The sequence below is a fragment of the Chrysemys picta genome, chromosome 21 (assembly GCF_011386835.1).
Source record: "Chrysemys picta bellii isolate R12L10 chromosome 21, ASM1138683v2, whole genome shotgun sequence".
Lineage (NCBI taxonomy): Eukaryota > Metazoa > Chordata > Testudines > Emydidae > Chrysemys > Chrysemys picta.
Window position 1 is genome coordinate 17824486 of NC_088811.1, and position 15194 is coordinate 17839679.

The 15194-nt window shown below is 56.7% G+C and overlaps 1 protein-coding gene across 1 annotated transcript; it reads left to right on the forward strand.

Moving 5' to 3' along the window:
* Nucleotides 1-1229: 1229 nt before the first annotated feature.
* HSPB7 (heat shock protein family B (small) member 7) lies at nt 1230-14304 on the forward strand. The gene is made up of 3 exons (XM_005281773.5): nt 1230-1583; nt 5782-5915; nt 11792-14304. Exons 1-3 carry the CDS (start codon nt 1421-1423, stop codon nt 11975-11977), a joined length of 483 nt encoding a protein of 160 aa, XP_005281830.1. The 5' UTR covers nt 1230-1420; the 3' UTR covers nt 11978-14304.
* Nucleotides 14305-15194: the final 890 nt, after the last annotated feature.

Sequence of the window (15194 nt, forward strand, 5' to 3'; positions counted from 1 at the left end):
TTAGTCCACCTCCTCACAATGCCAGACGCCTGGGCCCCGGGACTGCCTCCGGGGAGTCCCAGCCCTTGTTTCAAGGCCCTGGTGCACAGACCTTCTTCCCCCCTTTCAGCCCCAAACTCTCCGTCAGCGTTTGTTGCCTGGCGCACTCTCAGCCCCTTGGGGTTCAGTCTCAATCTCAGGCCTTCTTTCAGGATCTCTCACTATTTCTTTTCCAGGGCCTGCTGCCCCAGCTCTTCCCCCCCGCAGCCCTTTCCCTACCTTGCAGCTCTTTTACGCTCTCTCTACCCGGTCTAAATTCTCTCTTCTGGCCACACCTCCCCAGGAGCAGAAGCCTTCCAGCTGCTCCACAGAGCCCCATTATTAATCCATCCTCCCTTCTTTGCCCCGGCTCATGCCAATTCCTTCCCCCACCCCATCCTGGGAGAAGGAGCCTCGGCTCGGAGTGACTCAGCCCCCTTCTGTGACAATCATCAGGTTCATTTATGATCTAACTGTGCCTGTTCTTTTTGTTGGACCAGGAGCGAAAGGCAGCCAGTAACCTGCCCTTCCTGTTTACTCACTGCCTCTGGAAGGGGCCGCTGCAGAGCCCAGACCTCCTCTCCACAATACTAACCTCACCTTGCCCCAGACATTGGGACATTTCCCAGGTGCTTAGGGACAAGCAAAGGCTGGCAGATGGGAAAAGTCGGGTCATCAAGGAAAACGGTGCCAAAGTCTGGCTTCTATTCCTGGCTCTGCTGTGACCTTGGGCCCGTCCCGTCCCCTTGCTGTGCCTCAGTTTCCCTAACACAGATAGCACCCACCTACCTCCCGTGAGGGGTGAGGTGCTTGCAGACCCTCAGACGAGAGAAGGGCATTATTAATGCAGCCGTGTGTCCCATCATCCCCCAGCCATCCCAGAATGGACATTATACTCTGACAGCGATACACATCCCTTTCCCATCAGAGCTCGCACGTATCGCTCCCCCCCCCCCACCCCACACACACACACACTTCCTTTTTTTGGGCCATCAGCCTGGGGCTGACAGGAGCCAGCGAGAGCTGCATTATCCAGGCGGGCTGGAATGCCAGCAATGAGATCAGATTCCTCCCCGCTCTGTTTGTTTGGAGCCCTGGCGGAGGGGAAAGTTTCCACGGCCGCCCGAGTGATGCAGAAGCACCTAAATTTAGCCTGATTTCAAGAGGGCTGGAAGGCAGCCTAGAACCTAACGGGGCTTTATAAGCCCATCAGCTGCCTCTGAGTTGTGCTGGCTCCATCCACCCAGCCTGCTATAAAGGGGACAGTGGCAGGGACACCCAGAACAAGCTCCGATTCCCATTTTCATCCAGGAGGAGAGAAGAGGATTTCCCCCCCACCTGTGGTTGGTTGATTGGTGGGTTGTTTCTCCCTCCCCCGCCCTCCACGAGGCCCTGGAGGTGAATGAGCTTGAAATCTTCCTCTGCCTTCCGCTCGGAGCGCAGTTTCCACCAGAGCTCCTCGCCCACCCCCACCCGGGATCAGCACATGGAGAAAGCCCGCGGGCTCTTCGGCGACGACTTCGGGAACTTCCTGAGGCCGCGCAACGAGCCCCTGGTGTTCCCAGGCAAGTTGGCACCTGCCAGCGGACGCGGCCCGAGATCTGGCGGCGTTGATTGCACGCGGGACGGGAAGGGGGGCAAAGCGGGCAGTGGTGGTGGCTGGAAATCAAGGTGTTCGTTGGCAGAGCGAGCGGGTGGTTGCTTCTATCTATGGGGGTAAAACTTGCTTCTACTGAACAACTGTCTAGTCTCCCAGTTGGTCCTTTATGCACGTCCCTTAGCACTAAAGGGCTTTTTCTCGCCCCCGTCCTTACCCCAGTTCCTGAAGTCTCACCATGAGCTGGTGGAGGGAAGCTCCCGGCCCCTTTTTTGCCTCCCCCCCCCCCACCCCCAGCAGTCCAGGCAGTAGGGAGCGGAGCAGGAGGGCTGAGTGTGGAAGAGCTCACAGACACACCAGCCTCAGCTGCCCCCAGCAAGAGGCACAACAGAGCAAGCTGGAGGGGCCCTGAACGAGGGGGCCTCTCACACCTACTCTATTTCCGGTTCTCCCAGCAGGGGGCGCTCTAGGGGAGGGTGCAGGAGCACGGGCATGGGGAGGCGCATCCCAGCTCAAGATGCTGGCTGTGGGGAGGCTCCCAACTTTTCCAGGCCTGGCCTCATGTCAGCAGGGCGTGCTGTAGAGATTGGCAGGGCAGGGTAGGGGCGCAGCCTGTCCCAACATGGGGAGCTATACCAAACAATATGGAGCAGCAACTGGGGAGTCACGACTCCTGCAGCCAGCGAGCTGGGTTCCTAGGAGGAGTCAGCTGGTGGGGGGGTGGGGGGTGATGGAAATGTCCGGACCTCCCAGCATGGGGGATGTTTCCTCTGGGCTGCTTGTTCCCAGCATATTCCCCGCCTATTTTCAAGGGGGAAAGCAGGAAGTCAGGAATGGGTAGTGCCAGCTCTCGGGAGGCTACTCGGATCCACACAATGGGCAGAAACGTTTCCATGCTCCCCGGCAGCAGATGTTCTAGGAGCACTGGCCATGGGGCTGCGCTGTAGGGTGTGGGGCAGGAGTGCACACCGGGGAAAAGCTCCCAGACACTCCAGTCCTGATGGAGGCACTACCCTACGAGAGGTTGGTGAGGGGCAGACCTACGTGTAAATGCATTAGCCATGCAGCTGCATTGAGGGAGACCCCAATGGGACATCAGAAGTTGGTGGGCTCAGGGGGAGAGGAAGCACGACCCCTTCATTCCCCCAGGGATTGCCTTGACAGTGACTCCAGCACCTCCTAATCCTTGGTTTGCCACTTTACATGTGGGAAAGAGACCGCGTCACCCATGCTGTGCTGGACTCAGCGAGACAAGGGATCCAGGCTTGCCCCCGGTTGCTAGGTGTTTGTACGGGACTCATGGGGGGCGGGGTGCCCGTTGGGTCGGAGTGCAGCTGGTGGCTGACAGACCCTGGGAACCTCCTGGTGTTTCTTGTAAGAGCATTGGGACAGCCCGAGCAGGTGTTCAAGGGGACATCTGTTGGGAAACAGTGGGAATTGACGTCCACGGCCAGAGGCAGCCTTGGTTTCCATGGAGAATAGGGGCCTGTCAGAGGAGAAGGGGTGTTGTCTCAGGGTATCTGGGGAACCACCTCTACGCCCTCACCAGCATGTCACCCAGAGGCAGGGGCCTTACCCTCATGCCCCTGATTTCTCAGCGGATCTGTATGGACAGGGAAGGGGGACAACAGAAAAAGCCAGAGGAATATAGAGGAAAACTTCTGCTCCCATCTCAGGGAGCCTCTGAAGTGTTTCAGTAGAGAGAGTCCATAAGGGGCAGGACAGACCAACTCTACGAAAAAGCATTTGGGGAGATTTATCTGGCTAAGTGTCCCAGAGGGGCTTTGATGGTTTTCACCAGCCTGGGCACAAGGGAGGTTTCCTTCGCCCAGATAGCCAATGAAAGCAAGTCTTGGAGCCAAAAGTCATTTGTTCAAGAAACCAAAAAAAATCCATGTTGTGAGGAAACAGAAAGAGAACCAATGTCATGTGACTTACCCTGGCAACCAATCCCCTGGGGGCACATTGACCTCTCTGCAGTGGTCTGTGCGTGACTCAAGTGCATAAGTGACGCATGATGGGGCCCCCTGCACCGGGGTGAAGTCCACCCCTACTACCGAACAGCGCTGGGTCTAGGTGAACAATTCAGAGGCAAAGGGCAGGCTGGAAGTTCTCCCGTTTATTGGGTGATTTTTGCATAAAATGGACAAATTGGTAAAAATCGGGGTGCAACTGTGGGCGATTTGCAGACAGGAGGGGGGATGAGTGGTTTGCTGGGAGCAGTTTGATTGAGTGAGGACAGACTCAGCCCCGGAAAACGCAGCTTTTTATTGACTGACCAGATAACGGAGCAAAGCGGGACTCCGGCTAACGACTGCAGCAGAACCGTCCCAGAAGGGTTTTGTACAAGCATCACAGCTGAGCCTGGGCCCACCTGGCAGCCATCAGCTCCAGAGGTGGCGAAATAATGCCATTGCCCCCCCACACACCCCCTCAAAAAAAAAAGAGGATGAACAAAGCTGAGAACTGCAAACTCATCACAAGGCAGATCCTGGTGTTGAAAGCTGAGCTTGATGCGCAGCATAGGAACAGAACTGCTGCCACTTACTCCAATACAAGTCCATTGTCTCCAATTGGGCCCTGATTATTCCAGATTTACACCAGTGGAAAGTGAAAGCAGAATCAGGCCCATTCCACTGCACTACTCTGTAGTGGTGATCCTAAACATCCCAGCTTACAACAGGGACCTGCTGCACGGCTGGGGGGGGAGGGGGGGCACTGCTCTGGAGGACTGTGGTATTTCTTTTAGAGGGAAGATCCCAGAGTAAAACAGACGAAATCTGAGCAAAACTGGGGTTGGTGAAAGAAGGAAAGTGAGCTCGTTTCAACGTGCAACTCCTTGCTGAAGAGACCTTCAATGTCAAAGCAAGGGCAGAACCCACCGGCATTACCCTGGAATAGTTGCATCTGAAGGTTTGCAGCTCATGACTTTAGGAGGCAAGCAATGGAAAACGAATATAAGGAAACAATGCATAATTAACCCATGGAACTCATGCCACAAGACTGTCATTAAGGCTAACAGCTCAGTAGGATTCAAAAAGGACTTAGGCATTTCTGTGGATATGGGAACATTCAGCTACCTTAATGAGGATAAAAATGCATATGAAGAATACACTCATGCTCAGGGCCTTAGCCAACCACTAACTTGGTTCAGGAAGAACTTCCATGGATAGGTTACACCATAATTGTCCAATACAGGGTCTTATACCCTTCTCTGAAGCATCCTGTACTGGCCACAGTCAGACAGGCTACTGGCCCAGACGGACCATTGGTCTGATAGTGGCCATTCCCCTACTCCTATGTGAATCTGGTCATTGCAAATGCAGACGGACAGTTAGATGCATAACTGCCACCTTTGCTTGTGCAAATGCAATCACAGTAACTTTGTGCGCAAATCAAGCGCACAACTGCACAAACAATTTTGCACATGCACCGCTCGATGAGTCTCTTTGCACAAGCAGTTTTGAAAGTCAAGTCCTTGGTTTCCCAAGCATTCTTCCCCCCACTGCCATAAAGAAACATCCATCTTTCATAGCACTGACAATCAGAACCCTTTTCTGGTGAGTACACAGCTCCAGACTGGGGTTACCGACAAGGCGAGAGAGGTCATAAAATCATAGTATATCAGGGTTGGAAGGAACCTCAGGAGGTCATCTAGTCCAACCCCCTGCTCAAAGCAGGGCCAATCCCCAGCTAAATCATCCCAGCCAGGGCTTTGTCAAGCCTGACCTTAAAAACCTCTCAGGAAGGAGATTCCACCACCTCTCTAGGTAACCCAGTCCAGTGCTTCACCACCCTCCTAGTGAAAAAGTTTTTCCTAATATCCAACCTAGACCTCCCCCACTGCAACTTGAGACCATTACTCCACTAATTGGTCCACTAATACTGAGCCAAAATCCATGAAGACTCCCTCTGACTTCAGTGGGTTTGGGATCATGCCCAATATCTAGTGGTGGGGGCAGGGAACCATTTTCCTTTGCTCCAATCAAAGATAAGAAACCCCCCCAGATTTCCGTACCCACCTGTACAGCTGCATACAGCAGCTCCTGGTAAAAAGCTGGATTCCCGTGTCACCCTGGGATGGGCCCTGATCCACCCCGGGCACAGGGAGAAATCTCTGCACAGGGATCAGGAGTGATTCACTTTGTTCTTTCCTCTCCCCGCAGCCCGGCCAGGCAACATGGGAAACATTAAGACCCTGGGGGACACCTACCAGTTCGCCGTGGACGTCAGCGACTTCTCCCCTGAGGACATCATTGTCACCACCTCCAACAACCAGATCGAGGTCCACGCCGAGAAGGTGAATGGCTCCGCCACAGCGGCCTTCCATGTGCACAGGAGAACAGGGCCTGGAGCAGCAGCACTGGCCGCTCCCTCAGCCCATAAGGCTCCCTCTGCCCTGGGTAGAGCTGTCCCCTTGACCGAGTCTTGTAGGAGTCGTGGGCACGGTGGGTTGGGCAGGACAAGACAGGGGTTTACTCCAAGCCCCAGGCCATGTGTTCATCCAAAATTCAGTGACACTGTCCCAAATCTCCACCCAAACCTCAGCCCCGAGCTCAGGCTGCGCCTCCACCCCCACAACTCAAACCCATCTGTAAACAAAGGGCCTCCCCCCCAGGGGAGCACTGCAAGTGGCCCCTCACCCCAGTTTCCTTTCTGAGTCCCTACCAACTTGGCAGAAGCTTATCCTCTAGTCCCTCAATAGTGCAAACAATCCCTAACCCACAGTCCCAAAACAGTCCAGACCACCCCCAGCACAGGTAGCCCTTAAAACCTGGCTTCATTCTCACCAGACTTTAATGTCTTCGGCCACACCTCCAGCCTTCTACCAGGACCCTCACCCCAACACTTCTTTCTGGGGTGCAACCCTGGTCTTCCCAGAGAACCCCCACAGCCTCTCTGCTGGGAGCATCTCTCACTCCCCCTGGCCCTCTGAGTCCAGGTCTCCAGCAAGGAGACATCAGTGGGTAAGTCCCAATTGCTTCCCTGTCTTTGGCCCTCAGCCCCAGCTCCAAGCCAGCAGGCATCTCGCTCTGCCTGCCTGCCTCCCACCCTGGCTCAAACCCCCTTGCTACATTCCTACCTTTTCCCTGAAACCACCCTCTCTCTCTCTAACAGCTCTCTTCTCCTGCTAGCCACCTGATTGGTCTTTTATAGCCCCCAGGTGCTGCCCTGCCCTCTTCATTGGCCCAGCTGGGAACACATGTCCCTGAGTCCAGTTCCTTTAAATGGGCCTGTTACTCCCAGCTCTTCCCTTCAGTCTGAAACCGGCCCTGTCCCTTTTTTGAGGTTTAACCATCTTGATCTTGGGGGATTTCCAGGCCAAGCTCTAGACCTGAACCCTGCGGGTCTGGCTAAGCTCAGTTCAGTATCTGGGGCTCGGGGTGCTTGTCCCAGTGGAATCTTCTCGTTTTCACTTTTAACAGCTGGTCCTGTGGGCTTCGTTGGTCAGGTCACCACGCGGGGACACGTGTGCCCCTGCACCACCACCTTGCCCCATCTCGTCCCAACACAGATCGCGGCCCCAGGCTGGAGCAGGGCGATGCCCTGAGCGAGGGCTCTGCAGGAGATTCGGCAGCAGGCAGGGCAGGTTCTGTCCAGCATCTGGCCCTCAGAGCTTGTGTTCGGAGCAGGCACGCCCGGTTCTGGTCCACTTATGCCAAGGGGGCTGCATTGACTTCACTAGAGTGGCTGGTGATTTACACGTCTGCGAGACCAGAATCAAACCTGATCTATTACCCACCAGAGGAAGCATGGGAAAGCTGGTTCAATCCCTCCCTTCCCACAGCTCCCTCTCTCTGTGGGTACTTTGGGAAGCCCGAGATTACTTCACACACTGCCCCATTTGATCACTCTAGGGTGGCACCTGGCCTAAGATGGTAAACGCTGTTATCGCCCCAAAGTCAAGTGCCACCCTTTTGTGGCAGCTCGAATGACAGCTCCCTTCTCTGTACCCTCTACCATCCCCCCCAGCACCTTTGGGGGCAGAGCGCGATGGGTGCAGGGAGATGCCATCCCAGAGCGAGCGCAGGCTGGCGTCTCTGTACCTGCTTTGGGAGTGCCAGAAGACCTGGGCATGGATCTCCTCTCACATACGCTGGTGTCACGCCGCTGACTTCAGTGAAGTGACTCCTGATTTACATCCGCCTGAGTGAGAGGAGAATCAGGCTCCGGGCCACCTGCCATCCGTTCTTCCCTTTCTTTAACCCCTCCCTGGCCGCTCCAGGGTTTTCCTCCTGGCACGTGGGCTCCATTCCCAGGCCTGGATCATCCTTCCCGCTGCAGCTCGCTGGAGCAGCTGCCAGGCCCACCACCTTGCAGAGCTCCTGGAACACTCCAGAGTGCAGTTAGCAACAGGCCGGCTGGCTCAGGGGACCGTTACTGGACTCTAGAGCCTTTTGCCTGTTGCTGGTTTGCACTTGACCCAGGGTGCTAAATGCTAGGGTCACCTGATAGTTTTCACCCCATCAGACTCAATTTCCTTACCCACCCCTTGGAGATCCTGCTCCACTCACGTCTCTCTTCTCTTCTCTCCACTCTGGGCCTGGTATCTTCTAGCATCCTGCCCTTTGGACAGCTGGTCTCACCGATTAGGCATCTTCTTTCCGCTTCTTCAGAGCCCCCCCCCCCTTCTTCTCGCGGCCGGCTCCCTTCCCATCTCACCCTCAGTAGCCCTCACATCCGAGCTGACCTCACCTGTTCTCTTGGCTTTGTCCTAACTGCGATTGTGAGCTGCTCTTTGGGGCAAGGGGCATGTGGTATGGAGTGTGCATAAGGCACTGGGTACAGGGCTATGTCACTAATTAAAGGGCAGTCTGAGGCCATCATATGACATGAGTTTGATGGGTCTCAGGCAGGAACCTAAATCACACCACCAGCACTGGCAGCAGAGACCAGCACAGAATAGACCCCCTAGGCTATGCATGCTGCCCTCTCTGCCCCAGAGGAGGTCCGTCTAGGGCAGCAGCAAAGCACACTGGCAACGGGACAATACCGGGGAAACTTGCCCTGCAACTGCCCGGGCTGTGCCCGTCCTGGGGATATATAGGGCATGAGGACAACATTCTCCAGCACTGTCACCTCTCCCTGGTGCTAAATTCATTATGAGGCTGGCTGGTACATACTGATCTTCTCTGCCATTCAAGGGCTCTGTGCTGCTCATGTGCACCGACATCTGCTCACTCCGCGGCCAGGTTCCGGGGACACTATGTTCTGGAGAGTATCCATGGAGATACGGGCCACTGTGCTTTAACGATGTGCTCTTAATCACTCCAGTGGGAGCTGCAGAATGATGTAACCTTCCCCAGACTCTTCTGTGCTTCCATTCGGACGGCAGCTCCAGCCTCCTTGTTTGGAAACACCTCCGGGAACAACTCAGATGCACTAGCTGGGTGGGTGGAGGGAGAAAGGGAATACGCAGCTACTGCAGCAGGGGCCTCGTCCAGCGGGAGGCGCTGTCGTGTATATTGCAGGAGCTCTGGCTAGGAAGGAGCTCTCAGCTACTCCAGTCCCAGCCTCTCCCAGCAGGAGACACTAGAGAATGGTGCACAAGCGCTGGGTAGGGGGAGATTACAGCTACTGCCACCCAGCCCCTTCCAGCAGGGGGCGCTGTAGAGAGCGGTTTGGGGAGCTCACAACCACCTCAGTCTTAAGCCTCTGCCACTAGGAGGTGCTGTGAGCTACAGCTGTCCCACAGCCATGCCCCCTTCACCACTCCCTACAGTGGTACCTCTTGGGAGGGGCTGGTTACTTGAGTAGATGTGAGCTCCTCCGGGCCTAGAGCTCATACGCAACCGTTGACGCTGCGCACAACCTGTGAGAGCAATGCCATCCGCTCCAAGAGGCGTGTGGCCGCCCCACCATGGAGCAGGCCCGCAGTGCCTCTGAAGACGCACAGACAGGCCTTCTCCACAATAACAGGCCTTTGCCCATCTCCAGCACCTTCCGTCTGCGGCGCAGAAAGCGCTTTCCAACCAGGAACGAATGAGGGTTGCCAGGTGTCTGGTTTTCGACCGGAAAGTCCAGTCGAAAATGGCACCTGACCAGTGTCCGGTCAGAAACACTGACCCGGACAGCCAAAGTCTGGTTGCCGCTTGCAGGGGTGCCGGGATAGTTGGGGCCAAGCAGGCGGACAGACAGGCGCTGCCAAGGGGATCGTGGCATAGAGCCAGGAGCAGCAAGCGGCCGTGCCCTCCTCCTTTGCTCCCCCAGCGTGCGCCCACGTCTCACACGCCGCCACCTCCAGTGGCAGCAGCAGCAGCACCAGGGATGGGCAGCGGAGAGCGCGCCCAGGAGCAGCCCGGGCTCCACTGTTCCCCCCCTGCTCCCGCTGCTGCTCCTGCCCCGCGGCCCCTGGCAGACCCCCGACAGTGACCCTGCCACGCCACCGACAGCTCCCATGTGGCACGGGAGAGTAGCCAGGACAGGGCACCCCTCCTCCTCCTCCGGGCACCTGCTATGCCCCCTGCCCAGCACCTGGGGCAGCCCGAGGAGAAGGGGTTCCCTGCTCAGCCCCTGCAGGAGAATCCCTGCTCCCCTGGGTGGAGGGGCTCCGCCTGCCACTTGGCAGAGGGACCGGACTGCGAGCAGCATTTCACCTCTCTGCTGACCCCCTCCACACCTTCTCCCCCCAGCCTAGAGCCGCTGTGTCCCCAGCCAGCCCCTGCGGCTACAAAAGCCCCATGCGCCTGTTCCCCCAATGGGGCCGCCTTGGCTCTGAGCCTCACCCCCCTTCCCGGGCCTGCACCCGGCCCACCACACACACCCCTTTGCAGCGCCTAGGGCCAGGTCCCCTCTCCCTCATTCCTCAGGGGAAACATGGAGTCCACAATGCCCCACACCCAGATCCCAACACCCTGAAATTACTATGTGCTGTATCCTCGCCTCTGGTGGGTATATGTGTGTGTGTGGGGGGGGGGCATTGTGTCAGTATCGGAGTTTATTTAAAGGTCTTTAACGTTTTTAGGAACCTTTGAGGAGGTGCTGGAGGTTTAGCATCAGTAGAGTCAGTATCTCCCCTTCTCCCCACATTCTTCCCTCCCTCTCCCTCCTCCCTCAATGATGTGTCTTAAAGAGGATCCTAAATACCCGCAGCCTTGTTGGGGTTATCACGGGACTGGCCCCCTTGGACCTGTTCTCTGTACAGCACAAAGTGGACCGCGTCCCCTGGTCTCAGTGTGCTCTTGGTGAAGGGGGCAAGACGAACTTTTCAGCCACAATGAAAACGCAGCCAGCGAAAGTCCATGTTTTGCTTAGAGGGGAGAGGGGGGAATCAGAGCAGCTTCTGTGGCTGACATGCATTTGCTGTGTTCATATTTCATGACGCACAGGACTTGTGTAGTAACGATCGGTAGCCCGACTGTTCTCCGTCGAAGGGTTGTTCTGGCACCAGGCTTTTCTATGCCAGCTCTGGTCCGGTGCAGGGTTAGGGATATCGGTACCGGTGATGATTGTATAGTAGTGAGCAACTCCATGACACTTCCCCAAGTCCCCTGACAAATCTGAATATCTTCACCCCACGCCGTTCCTCAGACCACTTTGTAAGAGTGAAAGAAGGGGTCGGAAACGTGCCATTTTCTGCAATATTCCTGCTTTGGAGTTTAGGTGGTTTTGTTTTGATTGGAGGGGAGAGGAGTGAGCAGGGGCGGGGCCTTGGGGAGGGGGAAGGGCCTTGGGGGAAGGGGGCGGAGCAGGGGTGTCCGGTTTTCAGAAATTGGAAAGTTGGCAACCCTGTGAATTAAGCTCCCAGCCCATCTCAGCAGTCAGTCGGTATTCGGTCCATTTGTCAGATGGGGCCACCAGAGCGCAGAGGGTGCATAGCGGCAGATCCAGGAACAGGGCTCTGGCGTCATGACTCCCAGTCTCCTTTAACCACTCCCTCCCTACCCAGTCCAAGGCACTCAGGTGCCTCCCACCAAACCTGGGGAGCAGGTAAATCTGATTAGAAAGCACAAGGGGCAGGGAAGGGACTCACACAAGGTCACAAGCAGGGAATGGCAGAGCCAGACCAGACAACTGCTTTCCCTACTCTTCTTCTACTCTGCCCTAAAGAAGCAACCTCCTTTTGGCCCAGGGGCCATCTTCTTTCACCCATGGCCTGGGGCAAACAAAGAGCGCCGTGCCAGCCCGTGCTGTAGCCACCAGCATGACCCACCTCTGTTTCTTTCTCCCTTCCAGCTAGCCGCGGATGGGACCGTCATGAACACCTTCACCCACAAGTGCCAGCTGCCTGAAGACGTGAACCCCACTTCCGTCACCTCTGCCCTGGGCGTGGATGGCACCCTCACCGTCAAAGCCAGGCGGCACCCAGCCAAACACACAGAGCACGTCCAGCAGACCTTCCGGACTGAAATCAAAATCTGAGCGGCTGGCGCCGGGGGGCGGGGCGGGGCATGGGGAAGCAGCTGGCCTGAGATGCCCTAGAAACGACTCTTTAAAGAGCAGCGGGGGCTTCTTTCAAAGCTTCAACAAAAGCAAGGGCCATTGGGCCAAATTCTGATCCCAGTTACACCAGCATAGGGGCAAAGTCCTGGTCCCACTGAAGTCACCGGGGGCCAGATCCTGAGCTGCTGTCCAGCAGTCTGACCCCATTGACTTCATTTGCCTGCAGCGAAGTCACATTTCCCCCAGCTCAGGAGCTGGCCCCGCGAGTTTTGCCGTTGACTTCCAGTTGGCCCCTACGCCTGACTTTGCTGAGAGAATGATTTAGCCCCACTTAGGAGTTTTGCCATGAACTTCAGTGCGAGCAGGATTTGGCCCTGGCGCTTCTGGATTTACACCAGCGTCACTGAGATCAGGATCTGGCCCCATGGGCTTGTGCTGACGTGACGGGGAGGAAAATTTAGCCCCCAGTGTGTAACCTGGAACTCTTGTCCCGATGGGACCCAAACTCCTCCCAGGCTAGTAGGTGTAGCAGGTTGTCCCACCCTAGGGAAGTAGGGAGTGGGGTCCTGAGCTGACCCAGGGCCTAGTCCTTGGGAGGTTCAAATAACAATCTCTGTATAGGGAGATCCAGGCATTCATCGTATTCATTTATCAGACTAAATTCACTGGGCCTGATTCTTCTCTGACCCTGGTTTTACACCGCTGTAGCCCCACTGAATGGAGTTACTCCTGATCTACACCGGTGTGAGAGGAGACTCGAGAGCACTGACTTCAGCGGAGCTTACCCCAGGGATGGATTTGGCCTAGTGAGAAGAACTCGCCAGTTTCATCCCTCGGACTGAGGGAGATGGGAGCAGAAGTGTTTCTGGGCTTGAGATTTCTCCACGTTTCCCAGGAGACATCAGCTGCTCTTTAAGTGGAAATCCACTGGGAGGGGTGATAAGAAGGAAGTCCCGGAGCAGCAGAGCTGTGCAGCAGGGGATGGGGGTAGAAGGGGAGAAGGAAATTACATGATATCAGCATCAGGCTCTGTCGCTCCCCCTCCTGTTTGGTTTGTAAGACACAAGATAAGACCAGCCAACAGTTGAGTCCCTGGCAGAGTTTTAGACACAGGGTCACCACATTCATCTCTGATGTAAACCAGTGGAACTCCCTTGGGAATCAATGTATTTGGCCCTGGAGGTTCTTTCATAGAACTATTACAATTCAATTCCACGCACAAATTTTGCACGGCGAGAAAGTCGGAGCTTGTGGGTGAGAGCTAAATTGCTGGTGGGACTCTTGCTGAACAAAGACCTTGGTCATTCTTGGGGCAGTGTTCCCTCTGGTGGGGAGGGGGAAAGACCTACTCAAGCATGGGGGGGGGGTCCCCAACCGTACCCTCAGATCCAAACACTCCTGAATTCTGGCGATGCTCAAATCCAAATCTGAAGTCTGGGTCAGTCCTATCTCTTATATAGAATTTTACAGACACCAATCAAGCCTCACTACAGCCCTGAGAGTTCAGTAAGTAGCACTGTGTTCAGGTGCCAGGCTTTAAGACCCTGTATTTAAGATGCACAGAGGTATTTTGCTGACTCACCATGGCAGCCAGAACAGGTGGGTCTCATTAGATACAGTTCAGGACTATAAAAAGCTCCAAGAAAACTAGAGGCAGGAGGAATCTGTAGGAACAGCTTGAGGGGGAGTCAGGGTTATGATTTATTTATATTTGTAAGTACAAGTGCTGCCTCAGGAATTGAGGGGCAAATCCCAGGAGGGTGAGTCTGACCAGAACCAGTAGTGTGAGTGCTGGGAGGGGATCATTCCTGTTTATACAGCCATTAATCCGTTTCTCAAGGCACAAGAATCAGAGCCAGGAACAGAACCTAGGAGCACCAGACAGCGGCCCCAGTGCCCAGCAATGGACTCAGGGTAACCGAAGGAGTCCAACGTGGAGCATGTGTACAGAGGACGGAGAAGAGAGAGGGGCAGGGACAGACCCACGGAAGGGGACACAATTTGGCAGAGTCTAGGTTTGACAGCTCTAAATCCAATTGCAGCCAGGTCCCCACACAAAAGGCCGGGAGGGCTGGAGGAGCCTACGGGATCAGCTGAGCCCTGGTTCCTCTTCCTCCCAGTGGGCCTGTGTCAAGCGTGATCCAGATACACACTGAATAAAGGGCTGGAGCCGATCACACATGGCTACACCTGCCATGGGGGGTTGGGGGGGGCGAGGGAGGGGCTGCATTTCCCATTGACCCTATGCTGGAGCTATTCTGTATATAGATTGGTTTGGTTTGTTATAAATGATTGGTAACTCCTGACTGCCGCTTCCTCTTGGTTCATTGCTGTTGCTACTGTCTGCCCCCGGAAAGCCTGCGGAATGGGGCAGAGCCGTGACACCCCCAGTGACTGCCATCGCAGCTTCTCCCTGGCTCCTCTCCGCTCGGCCACCCCGTGCTGGGGAGTGGCCCCCCGCCGTTCTCACGCGCTGCGCTGGCAGCGTTTTCCCGTCAATCCATCCGTTCTCAGCAGGGCCGGCTCTAACTTTTTTGCTGCCCCAAGCAGCAAAAAAAAGCACCGCCCCGCCGTAACACCCCCCCCCACCGAGTGCCGTGCCGCCGAACCCTCCCCCCCGCCGAGCGCCGCCGAGCGCCGCCGCCCCCCCGCCGCGCCGCCGAACACCCCTCCACCCCCCGCTGCGCGGCTGAACCCCCCCATGCAGAGCGCCGCCGAACACCCCCTGCCGAGCGCCGCGCCGCCAAACAGCCCCCGCCCCCCTGCCGCCCTGCCGAACACCCCCCGTCCCCCGCGGAGTGCCACGCTGCTGAAACCCCCGCCGAGCGCCGCACCACCGAACAGCCTCCGCCCCCCGCCGCACTGCCAAACACCCCCCACCCCCTGTGGAGCGCCGCGCCGCCGAACACCTCCACCCCCCGTGCAGCGCTGCACTCCTGAAGCCCCTCCCTGCCCGCACGGAGCACTGCCAAACACCCCCCCGCTGAGTGCCACGCCGCCGAACACCCCCCGCCCACCACGGAGCACCGCGCCACCAAACACCCCCCGCCAAGTGCCACGCTGCCGGAACCCCCCCCTGCCGAGCGCCGCGCCACATTGCCCCCCGCCACCCCAAGATTGGCCGCCCCTTACCAGGTGTCGCCCCAAGCACGTGCTTGGTTGCCTGGTGCTTGGAGCCGGCCCTGGTTCTCAGGAC